This window comes from Poeciliopsis prolifica, unplaced genomic scaffold (genome assembly GCF_027474105.1).
Source record: "Poeciliopsis prolifica strain line A6 unplaced genomic scaffold, Auburn_PproV2 SCAFFOLD096, whole genome shotgun sequence".
Lineage (NCBI taxonomy): Eukaryota > Metazoa > Chordata > Actinopteri > Cyprinodontiformes > Poeciliidae > Poeciliopsis > Poeciliopsis prolifica.
The window spans coordinates 962,732-975,119 of NW_026562471.1; the positions used below are offsets into that span (position 1 = coordinate 962,732).

At 41.4% G+C, this 12,388-nt stretch overlaps 1 protein-coding gene across 4 annotated transcripts in view; it reads left to right on the forward strand.

Moving 5' to 3' along the window:
* The window catches only part of ascc3 (activating signal cointegrator 1 complex subunit 3), a 177,321-nt gene that overhangs the window by 39,940 nt on the left and 124,993 nt on the right, over positions 1-12,388 (forward strand). For all 4 annotated transcript variants that reach the window (XM_055023204.1, XM_055023206.1, XM_055023207.1 and 1 more), the window contains one exon: positions 762-887. In XM_055023204.1, the coding sequence (XP_054879179.1) occupies positions 762-887 (126 nt within the window). The remainder of the gene's footprint in view (positions 1-761; positions 888-12,388) is intronic.

Consider the following 12,388-nt stretch of genomic DNA (forward strand, 5'->3'; position numbering starts at 1 on the left):
CGACAAGCGACAGAACCCTGTCACAACCTGAAAGAAATGTATGACAAATTAATATTTAACATGTAGAGATGTTGGACCTCTCATGACTACTTTTCACTAGCAGGACACTGAAACTAATTCTGTAAGTTAACTAGAGACAAGAAATATTGTTGATTCAATTAAATTTTGCTATCTCTGTTGAGCACGCACCCATAAAAGACCACTCCTTTTGGTTTTTTTAAATGTTAAGACTACCACTTATAGTGAACTTGACAAGGAACAAAGAAAAAAGCCTTTCAGTGTGGTTGAAAGTTAGTTAGCTTGCCTACTAACTTTCAACCACACTGAAAGGCTTTTTTATCCCGCCAACATCTTTATCTTTATCCCATTTCCTTTTTTTGTTTTGCACCCCGGACAGCTGTTTTCTCTGCCGCTCCATCTTGTTGCCACTAAATAAACATTATATTTTCGACATTATATTAGTCCCAGGCATCGCTAAATTATTACACATGCAGTTAACCTCAAAACTTGGACTTACGGATGAATTATACGGCCGAGATAACGAATATAAGTTTGCTAAAAACCAGTGGAACTTACCGTGACAAAACTTAGCTGCAGCAACTGCCGTATTGTAATCACATCATGTTTTGGTCAGGCCCTTTTTGTAAGAATACTCTGGATTATCAGTGAACATGTTGTTCCAAACTTTTTTAAAATTATTACTTTGAGTTTATAGGTCATTTATTGAGTCTTTAGCATTTTGTTTTGTCTGTGATATTTAGCTGCTGTTACCCGAGGGTATCCACAGAGAAAACAACAAGATATATGAAGAGGTGGAGATCCCATACAATGAACCCATGCCTGTTGGCTTTGAGGAGAGACCAGTTTACATCTCTGAGCTGGATGAGGTAAGTTCATTTGTAAGGTAATTTTGTTAAACCGTCTCCTCTGTTTTTCAGAGGGACAGGTACTTTTCTAGCATCACAGTGTAATGTTCATGTCATTTCATTACTCTGTAGCTAACAAATCCAAAGACATTTACAGCTTCAGAATAAAAGAAATTGATGTAACTGCCTAAGAGGAAAATGAAGCAACTAAACTGCTGAAGCATGTGTGCATCATTCCAGAACAAAATACGTAAATTTATTTTGAGCACGTTTGCTAATGTTTCTTTTATAATTGTTAAAGTTCATCTAAAGAAGCAACTGTGGGATTACTTTTTAACTGAGCAGTAATTTAAATAATTTGTTTCAAGGCACCAAACAACTGCGATGAAAGGCCCTCCATGCCTCTTTAGGAAGGTTATTAATGCTTTTGTTAAAAGATGGTATAATAGTTATCTAGATGCATTATAGTATTAAAACTTGAACCCTGACAATCTCAGATTCTGTGATAGTGCTATGAAATCAACAAACACAAATAAAGCAAGAAAAATGATGTGCTGATAGCTGGTGGGGCAAGAAAGAATCACTGGGATGATGACCTTACTGACATATTGCTTTCTATTTGACGAGGGAGAATAGACCTTCAAAGAAACAATTTGAAGAGAAATCTGGCCAAGGCTTATAGGAATTTAAGTGACCATTATCTTTAATTTTACAGTGTTAGTTTTAAATCAGATGGTTTTTTTTTTTCAACAAGAAGGGCTTTGGTTTAGACATAAGCTTTCATCTTATATCTTTTGTTCTGTAGGCCTAATTGTACTGACCCACTTGGTGCAGCTGATCACAAGACAAAGTTTGAGATTGTCACACGATCATATATTTGATAAAACTACTGTGTTGTATTAACATTTCGAAGGGTAAAAGTATTAGATAAAATCTACCTTTTTGAGCTTTAGATCATGTGATAATGGTTTTCCCTCATCAAAAACATACATTGACTCTTGCATTATTCAGAAATTCTTTAATCTCTTTGGCAGCCATTTAGCTATGCAAAACACTTGGGTAGATAGAGCGTTGCCTTCACGACGCAGCTCTTCCTCAGAACTACATTTTGTGTAATACAGAGGTGTAAACACAAGTTACTGTGTTATGGTAAAGTGAAACATTTAGTACTTAGAAAATACATGTGAAAACCTGAATATTCTTATGAAAGTATGTCGCTCAAATCAATTTAAACTACTAACAAACACAGTACAGAGTACGCCCATTAGCAGTACTAAAATTAATACAAAAGTGTACCAAAGAAGAGATATTAGAAACTGACTTACAGAAATACAGTTGACCAAATACACCTGACCAATACTTACTTCCCTACCTGGCCATCTCTTTGCAGCAGGATATAGACTCCTGCTGATCTATATCCACAGGTTCTGTACCTCTCTAGGAGCTGGAGGAATTGTTCTGTTCAGTAATGCCTACAAGCGCTGTTCTGCTTCAGCTGAACTCTGCTGGTCATTCTCGGATAGGGAAATAGGAGAACACCATTTTAATTTCATAACATAACACAGTAAAAGGTATATTACATATAATTTGAAATTAAACTAAATACAAGACATACACAACAATTACCATTAAAAAAGACAGAACTTATGTGACTATCCTACTTCACTCTATGCTCTACCAGCTTGGTTTCCATTTTGCGTCTGGAACAAAATATATATTCAAGAGTTACATTGCCTCCTCTCATCCACAGGACTGATCATGTGCTTGGTAAATAATTTGTTTGTACAGTCATTTGATATGTGGTGCAGATTAACGTGGACCTAAATACACACTGGTGCAGTGGTCCAGAATCATTTTCCACTTTTGCTTCAGTCCTAGTTAATACACACACAGAGACAATATTTAACAGTTTTTAACACATATTTCCTCCAGATACATTTGATATTTTCAACTCTTAATGTAAATCGATAAAGTGTGCTGGTTAATGAATTTAACAAAAACAGATGAATATTACGCAAGCCTTGTTTATGCACTTTAGCTAGCATGATATGGTAACGGGGACAAGATGTGACTGTCCTATAAGTTGTGGAAGATTTCTTTGAAAAAAGGACGGACACTTTCATAGCTGTTAATGGTGTAATTTTGTGAAAATTACTTTCACATCCTGCGTCCAAAACAAAGCTGCAAATTCTGCAGTTCAGGACAGAGTGCTGAGATAGCAGAGTCAGTCATCCACTTTTGTCAGTGCTAACCAATAAAGTCAGTGCTGTCTTACGTCGTTTGTCTTTAGGTCCAACCCAGGATGTTCATATTCGTCTTCTCAGATTTCGCAAGCAAAAATTTGAGCAGCACAGCCTAAAAAAAGAAAATCACAACCAACGATTTCTGACATGCGCAACTAAGTTTTTGTAAAAAACCTTTTCACTTCATGAGACAAAAATTTGTTTAAACATTTTTTAAACAATTTTTTGTGTTAGAATCATTACAGTTCCAAAAGTTTTGATCACAATTTTATTTTTTTTAATTTGAGATTAGGTAATTTTGGTTGAATAATTGTGAAACCAATTTAACTCCATACTGAATTCTGCTTTTTCATATTTGGTTCTGTTTCTGGGGATGCAGAGCAGACAGAACCAGAAGACCAGAGACGTCTGGTAGGTTGATGCAGCAACAACAGAGCTTTAATGTGTTGTGGTGCTGAGCAGTTAAGTGATTTATAAACAAGCAACAATATTTTAAAGTCTATTCTTGTAGAAGTGGTGTGAGTGCTCTATCTTCCTTGTTGTAGTGAAAAGGCAAGCAGCAGCGCACTGGATCAGCTGCAACTAGACGATTAATTTTCATTTATGCAGACCTGTGAAGACATTGTTGCAGTAATCAATGCGGCTATAGCTAAACACAGGAAAGAAGTTATTGTTGTTCTGATAATGTTATTGTTTAGATTTTTAAAAAATATGTTTATAGAACAAGCAAAAATGATATAATTATCCCCAGATATATTTTGTTAAGTAGCAAAAGCCTTCCGATTAAAGATCTTGAAATTGTTGGAGCAGTGTAATTGAAATTCCATGAAAACTGATATGGAATTTTCAAGATCTGGATAAGGGTAAAAAAATATATGTAGTATGGATAAATATTTGTATCTCCTTGATTTAGCCCTGGCGGTCCGATCCTCGGTTGCAGAAGCTGGCTCTTAGGATGTGGAATGTCACCTCTGGTGGGGAAGGAGCCAGAGCTGGTGTATGAGGCAGAGAGGTTCTGGCTAGAAATAGTCGGTCTCGCCTCGACGCATGGCTCTGGTTCTGGAACCAGTCTCCTTGAGAGGGCTGGATGTACTTCCACTCTGGAGTTGCCCACGGTGAGATGCGTCGGGCAGGGGTGGGCATTCTTGTTGCTCCCCATCTCAGTGCCTGTACGTTGAGGTTTACCCTGGTGAAAGAGAGGGTAGCCTCCCTCCACCTATGGGTGGTGGGGATGGGTTCTGACTGTCGTTTGTGCTTATGGGCCGAACTACAGTTCAGCCTACCCAACATTTTTAGAGTCCTTTTAAGGGGCACTAGAGAGTGCCCCTCCTGGGGACTCTCTCGTTCTGCTGGGGGACTTCAATGCTCACATGTGCAATGGGGTGTGGTTGGGAGGAACGCTCCCTCCGATCTGAACTCGAGTGGTGTCCTGTTGTTGGACTTATGTGCTCGTCACGGATTGTCCATAACGAAGACCATATTCCGGTATAAGGGTGTCTATATGTGCACTTGGCACCAGGACACCCAAGGCCGCAGTTCGATGATCAATTTTGTCATTGTTTCATCGGATCTGCGGCCGCATGTGTTAGACACTTGGGTGAAGAGAGGCACGGAGTTGTCCACTGACCACTACCTGGTGGTGAGTTGCTCCGGTGGTGGGGGAGGATGCAGACCTGGCAGGCCCAAACATGTTGTGAGGGTCTGCTGGGAACGTCTGGCGGAGTCCCCTGTGAGATTGAACTTTAGCTCCCATCTCCGGCAGAGCTTCGAACACGTCCCGGGGGAGGTGGGGAACATTGAGTCTGAGTTGACCATGTTCAGTGCCTCCAATGTCGAGGCAGCTTATCTGAGCTGTGGTTGCAAGGTTGTCGGAACCTGTCGTGGTGGCAACCCCCAAACCTGTTGGTGGACACCTTCAGTGAGGGATGCTGTCAGGCTGAAGAAGGAGTCCTATCGGGCTTTTTCAGCTTGTGGGACTTCGGAAGCAGCTGTTTGGTACCGGCAGGCAAATTGGTGTGCGGCTTGGGTGGTTGCTGAGGCAAAAACTCGGGACATGGGAGGAGTTTGGTGGGGCCATGAAGAAAGACTTCCGTATGGCTTCGAGGTGATTCTGGTCTACCATCCTGCGTCTCAGGAGCGGTGTAGCACCAACACTGTTCACAGTGGGGGTGGTGTGCTGCTGACCTCGACTCGGGACGTTGTGGGCCGGTGGGCGGAATATTTCGAAGACCTCTTCAATCCCACTGACATGCCTTCCATTGAGGAAGCTGAGCCTGGGGACTCTGGGTTGGGCTGTCCAATCTCGGACAACCCAACCACCACCAAGGTGGTTAAAAAGCTCCTCGGGGCTCAGTAACTTTTTTAAGGTTACTAAATAAGTTCCTATGTGAATTTGTGACAGACGGCTGTGTTTATTTGGGCACCTCTGCGCCGGGGGTGGATGAGATTCGCCCGGAGTTTCTTCAGGCTCTGATTGTTGTAAGGTTGTGTTGTTTAATGCAACTATGCAGTGTTTCATGGACATTGGGGGTAGTATCCCTGGATTGGCAGGCCTGGGTGGTGGTCCCCCTGTTTAAAAAAGGGGATCGGAGGGTGTGCTCCAATTATAGAGGGATCACACTCTTAAGCCTCCCTGGCAAGGTCTATTTGGGGGTCCTGGAGAGGAGGGTCCGTCGGATAGTCGAACGTCGGATTTTGGAAGAGCAGTGTGGTTTTCGTCCTTGTTGTGGATCACTGGACCAACTCTACACCCTCAGCAGGGTCCTGGAGGGTGCATGGGAGTTCGCCCAACCAATCCACATGTGTTTTGTGGACTTGGAGAAGGCGTTCGACCATGTCCCTCGGAGTGCCCTGTGGGGGGTTCTCCGGGAGTATGGGGTACCGGGCCCTTTGATACGGGCTGTCAGGTCCCTGAATGATGGTGTCAGAATCTGGTTTGCATTGCCGGCAATAAGTCGGGCTTGTTTCTGGTGAGGGTTGGACTTCGCCAGGGCTGCCCTTTATCCCCGATTCTGTTCATCGGAATCGGTGAACAGAATTTCTAGCCGCAGCCAAGGTGTTGAGGGGATCCGTTTTGGTAGCCTTAGATCACATCTCTGCATTTTCTGCTTTTGTCCTGTTGGCTTCGTCGGGACGTGATCTGCAGCTCTCGCTGGAACGGTTCGCAGCCGAGTGTGAAGCGTCCAGGATGAGGATCAGTGGGTCCAAGTCCGAGGCCATGGTCTTGAGCTGGAAAAGGGTAGAGTGCCTTCTCCGGGTCGAGGGGGATGTCCTGCCTCAAGTGGAGGAGTTCAAGTGTCTTTGGATCTTGTTCACGAATGAGGGAAGAAGGGAGCAGCAGGTCGACGGGGGATTGGCACAGCTTCTGTCGATCTATGTTCCTACACTCATGAGCTTTGGGTCATGACCTAAAACCGAGATCTCGGATACAGGCTGCCAAAATGGGTTTCCTCCGTAGGGTGGCTGGGCTCTCCCTTAGAGATAGGGTGAGAAGCTTGGTCATCCGGGAGGGTCTCAGAGTTCACATCGAGAGGAGCCAGTTGACGTGGCTCGGGCATCTGGTCAGAATGCCTCCTGGACGCCTCCCTGGTGAGGTGTTTCGGTCACATCCCACCGGGAGGAGGCTCTGGGGAAGACCCAGGACACACTAGAGGGACCATGTCTCCCGACTGGCCTGGGAACGCCTCGGGTTTCTCCTGGAAGAGTTGGAAGAAGTGGCTGGGGAGAGGGAAGTCTGGGCCTCCTTTCTTAAGCTGCTACCCCTGCGACCCGACCCCGGACAAGCGGCAGACAATGGACGGATGGATGGATGGATGAATCTCCATGATTTATTCCCTTTCCCATTAAGTAACATAATAGAAAGTACAATTCCTGTGAACGTATAAAATATTGTTGTTGCGATACCTTCTCACCCCCTTCCTTCATTCTCTACTCTCTGTTACTACTTCCTCTTCTGAGAGGGGAGATGTTCTACCAGCTTTCCATCTAACGGTTGAATTGTGTTTCCTGAATCTGCTGGGATTAGCCTATCCAGAATTGAAGTAAACTCTGTTTAAGCTGACATCTTGAAAGGATTCACCTGGTTTCTGATGGCCTACCCTTCTTCCCCCTGTGAATTAGCCAGACTGAGCAGCCCAGAGCCAACTAGTTTCACAGAACACATCTGATAACGGTCACTCTCTTCTTTTTTTTTTTAAACTTGCACTTGTTACTGATCCAGGTTGGTTTTAGTGACTCTGGCGAGTCCCAAGGATGTTGTTTTTAATTTGGGCTAAAGCAATTTAGCCCAAATTGCTTTAGCCCAAATTTTCATCAGACCAACAGATCATCAGATCTGTTGGTCTGATGAGCTTTCATCTCTGCATCGATGGTGAGGTCCCACAGGACTTGGGTCTTTATCTTTGCCTTGATCTTCATCTTTTCCTTGGTCTTCATGTTTGTCTTTGTTGTCTGAACCTAGCTGATGAGAGAAGTCCAATTTGAAGCCACATGTTGCGGGCCTGACAGATTGGTCCCCATGTGCAGGACAATCTTTGGCTCTGTGTCTCTGGCTCTTCTTCAGCTGTAGAGTTCTTTGTCCATCTCAGTCTTGGCTCGAAGCTGCCTGGAGGATCCAACCAAAGATTCCTCTTTTTCCCTCTCCTTTTATAGGGTTTATCCACCCTTTTCGTGCATTTGCATTGGCTAACACTGTTGCTGTGCTTGTTTCATTGGCTGACTGCTTGGACAGATGATCTATGTCTTAGAGACATTTTGTCCTGATGTCTGTTCTACTGACCCAGGATTGCTCAACATTCCTCCCTTGGCTTTTCTTTGAAACATTTAAGTTGTTCAACAATCTATCTCCAAATAAGGCATTGGTCATCTCTGCTCTTCCGTTAGTTCCCATTTTACGCCTAACCTTTCACCAACTATCTACCTCCAACACATCTGTGATCTTTCATTGCAGTTTCACATTTTACACCATTTCAAGTTCAACGTCAAAATCACATTCATAATAACCCTTTTAGTTTCTTTGATTTGGCATTAATTTATAATTTTATGAGAACCACAACTTATTACTCTTAATATATTCATAATGTGAGTTATTACAAATGTTCTGAAAAGAAACCAAGAATAATCTTACTATAATTATTTGATATCAAATTTACAGTTACTTGTTTTACTTGTGTTCCCATAAGTGTGATTTTAAACACAAGTATTGTTATTAGTAAACCAATATTAACATAAGTACTTTATCTTATCTAATTACTCGAAATGTTTAGATTTCATTCTTTAAAACTTTTATGCTTTGAAACAAGAAATAATCTCAGCTATTTTTTATAAATCTGCAAGCTGGAAACTTACTTCCTCCTTTTTCAGGAAACCTGCCTATTCCTGTCTCATCTCTCTCTCCGACTATGATTTCTTATGATAAGATAGAAAGGAAGAAGTATAATTAAAGCAAAGTTTGCAGGAGACAAAAACAACACACAACCAGACTTTATTGAAGTCTGGGTCTACTGTTGGGTCTATATGTCACTTGTGTGACTTATTTTAAAGGTAACTTTATTTATTATTACTGTTAGCTAAAATCTCCAGCATTGGGAAGTGGGTTGATTTCAGATTTTCTTGACAAAAAGCATGCCTTTCCTGCATTTCTTAGTCCCTTCCATCTTTTATCCTAATGTCTTTCCTGGCTGTCTGTATTTTTCTAGGTCTAATTTTTAAAGCCAGAGCTCTGTAGAAATATCTGTTACAGTTCAACTTCTTAGTGAACTTAATATTTTTAATTGATACAAGTTAAAATGTAGACCTGTAAATTACATTTTCCATGAAAAATGCTTCAACTCTTTGATCAGATTAAAAATACAACGCAATCTTTTTTTCTCTGCGACTGTCATACTTAACCCCACTATGTCGTATTTAAGGCAATTCGATTTTTTAAAAATTCATTGAGCTTATTTTGCTGTCCTGTCATTTTCAGCATTGTTTCAGAAACAATTCATAAAAATAGCAGCTATGAAAAAGTTTTATCACAGTATAACTTCCCTTATTAATGGTATAGATCAGAAGAAATTTTAACTTAGCAGGTTCTCCTTTCTAGGTTTTTAGACACTGGCAGTCCATGCTGTTCCAGCATGTAGTGCTTCTTTATCTTTCGAGAAAAAATCAACAATAAAGCACACAGATGTTGCATCTGAAGTACAAGTAGTTACAGCTTGTATCGTCAACAGTCCTCTGGTTTTGTGCAGTTTTAAAAGATATAAAAGTACCAGCAGCATTAGTGCTTAGTTAGCCTTTGTTTCGACTATGATACCACAACCAATTTTCAGATGGAAAAGTTCCATTTAAAGAAAGGGTCGGGGTTAGGGTTCATCCAGCACTGATTTCATGGCCCGATGAAATCAGTGCCATTCACTCCACCGGAATTAAAATTCAGCTGCAATTTTAATGTTGCAGCTGAATATTGTTAGCTGCTATTTTTCTTTTTCTCAGTAAATGGAGAGACCAGGGATTGCAGTACCCAGTGAGTGATGTTCTTTCTTAATAGAAGTGTTGTAGCTATCAGCCAGCTGTCAGGTCACACAATGACCTGCCAGTCTGACTGACAGCTTGACAGACAAATCCACATGTATAGTCGTACACACATCCCCATAGCTTTACTGGAGAATTACCTGACATCTCTGTAGATATTTTATAGGAGGCGAGAACTCTAAAAAAGCTGCAGCTCAGCTTGCTCTGGTCCTTTGGGTGGTCGTCTCCAGCACAATCTACACACAACATTGTCTTTTAATGGCTCAGCTCCCACTGTGTCTGTAGAAGTGGGTTTTGTAATCCATCAGTACTACATCACTAGTGAAGATGCAGTTGTAGTAAAGGTCAGTCCATCATCTCTGTGTTTATTTATGAAGATGCTGAAGTACAATGCCTGTGAACCTATAAAAGCATTTTGTTACACTTCACCCCCTGGCACTCATCATAATAAGGATTGTGCTTTTTGGTGTGTGTGGGTGTGTAAGAGAATGTTTTGTGTGTCTGATGCCATACCAAATTGATAAATGAATGGTTTAATCACATCTGCACCATTGCTCTTGTTTCCACAGATAATGAGAGTGGCTCAGGTGTTTTTTGCACTGAGAATGGCATAGTCCCTTCAGTGCCTGTCAATTTCAATCTCCATCATGGTTGTCTAAGGATTTGCCCGTTGATTCCTTCATTAGCCATGGAGTATTGGACTCTTATACAAATGCCTTAGCATAATGATAAATGCCCATAGTATTCTAGCTGCTTTTGAAAGCTTCGTCTCTTCAAAACCCTTTCACACACGTGCAACATGGCTAATTGGGTGTATTTTGTTTTAGAGTTGCGTGCTTTGTCTGACATTGTTCGTTGTTAGACCCCATTTTCCAAAACTGACTGATCTGCCTTCACTTCCCATCATTCAGGTGCTGTAATACATCTTGCTGATATCAATTGTAACCACATATATGGCCATGGCAGTGGGACAGGGGCAAGGCACAAGCCATGAAATGGAGGTCTTATAATTTATATGCTGTAACTTACTATTTACATATACACTTATGAACGGAAAATAAATACTCATACTACTTGAGTGTTATTGTTTTTTTTTTTTGTGGCGTTGTCAGTTGCTGTGCTCATACAGAGAGCGAGAAAGAAGTGGTCCTGAGTTGTACTTTTTTGTTGTTTCCCTTTGCTGGGGACCATAGCACAAAATTAATAATACCTACCTGTCCAAGTTTGATTCAGTCAAAGAAATTATTCTACAGTGGCAGTGCGGCTATGGATTGTATGTAAAAGAATTGTCTTTTTGCACACCAGCGTTGTCCTTATGTAAACAATAACATGCAGGGGGTCTATAGTTGTAAATCTGATTAACCTCACCACACGTCACTGGTAAAGACATATTGTTATATCATGTATGTTAAATACATGTTAAACATAGATGGAAATTCAAAAGGACCTACCTGCCTTCCTACGTACCTCATCTGTCACATTGTATGCGTTTTTTAAATTTGTATGTCCCTCCAAGCTAATGCTGCAGCAGACAGCTGCAGCATTAGCTATCACCAGCAGACTATCACAGCAGACTATCACCAGCAGACTCTAAATACAGCATCCACTTTCTGATCTTCTGTGATTTTAATCATGCCTCCTTGTGCACAACTCTCCCCATTAGGATGGGTTCTGTTAAGCATCTCATAAATTTATTTAATTTTGTTTCTTTGGGTCATAGTTCAATATCAATTACATATCGATTCAATATCATTGTTCTAAATTGATTTTGTAATCAGTAGTATATAAATAATTTATTTGAATACATATGTAATCCGTCTGTCCATCCGTCCATCCATCCATCCATCTATCCATCCAGGGTCGGGTTGGGTCGGGTCGTGGGGGTAGCAGCCTAAGCAGGGAGTCCCAGATTTCCCTCTCCCCAGCCACTTGGCCCTGGTCCTCCAGGAGAATCCCAAGGCGTTTCCAGGCCACCCGAGAAACATAGTTCCCTGAGCTTGACCGAATCTTCCCCAGAGCCTCCTCCTGGTAGGAGGTGCATGGAACATCTCACCAGGGAGGCATATCAGACATCTTCTAACCCTTAGAGAAGACATCAGTCAAAAGTAAATTCACAGATGATGGATTATTGTCTATCAGACACATAAGGATCAAAAACATGCCACTTAGCGTTGATCGGTGCAAAATTACACACAAATCATTTTTAAAACGCTAAAATTTTATTTCCATCCCTGATAAAGATGGTAAAAAAAAAAATAAATAAATAAAATATTTTACTCCAGCAGTGTAAAAGATGTCTGAGTCATCTCAACTGGCTCTTTTCGACTTAAAGGAGTAACGGTTCTACTCTTGAGTTGGGACTCAGAGTTTTTACCTTTTCTCTAAGGGAGAGCCCAGACATCCTATGTAGAAAACTCACTACATATCAGTGGAAGGCCTGACATGTAGAGCGAAGTCAGACAATGCACAATAATGCACTGCTAACACTCGGACGAATTGGTAATCCAATGCACTGCTTCCCAGTAGGCATGAACCTTTTCCTTAAAATAAACAGCTTAGCTAGTTTTCAATTTATCAGGTATGTTTAGCGTACTTAATGGATTAAGTCAGTGTAAGACAAGAGGCAAGAGCATTTCGGCTAACATTAGCATTTTAGCTCATGCTAATTTTAGCATGCAGATAGTCGGCATGCTTTTAATTCTCTACATGCTATTGAGTACATTGCAGGTAAGATAAGAAGAAATGCTAAGTTTTAGAATCAGA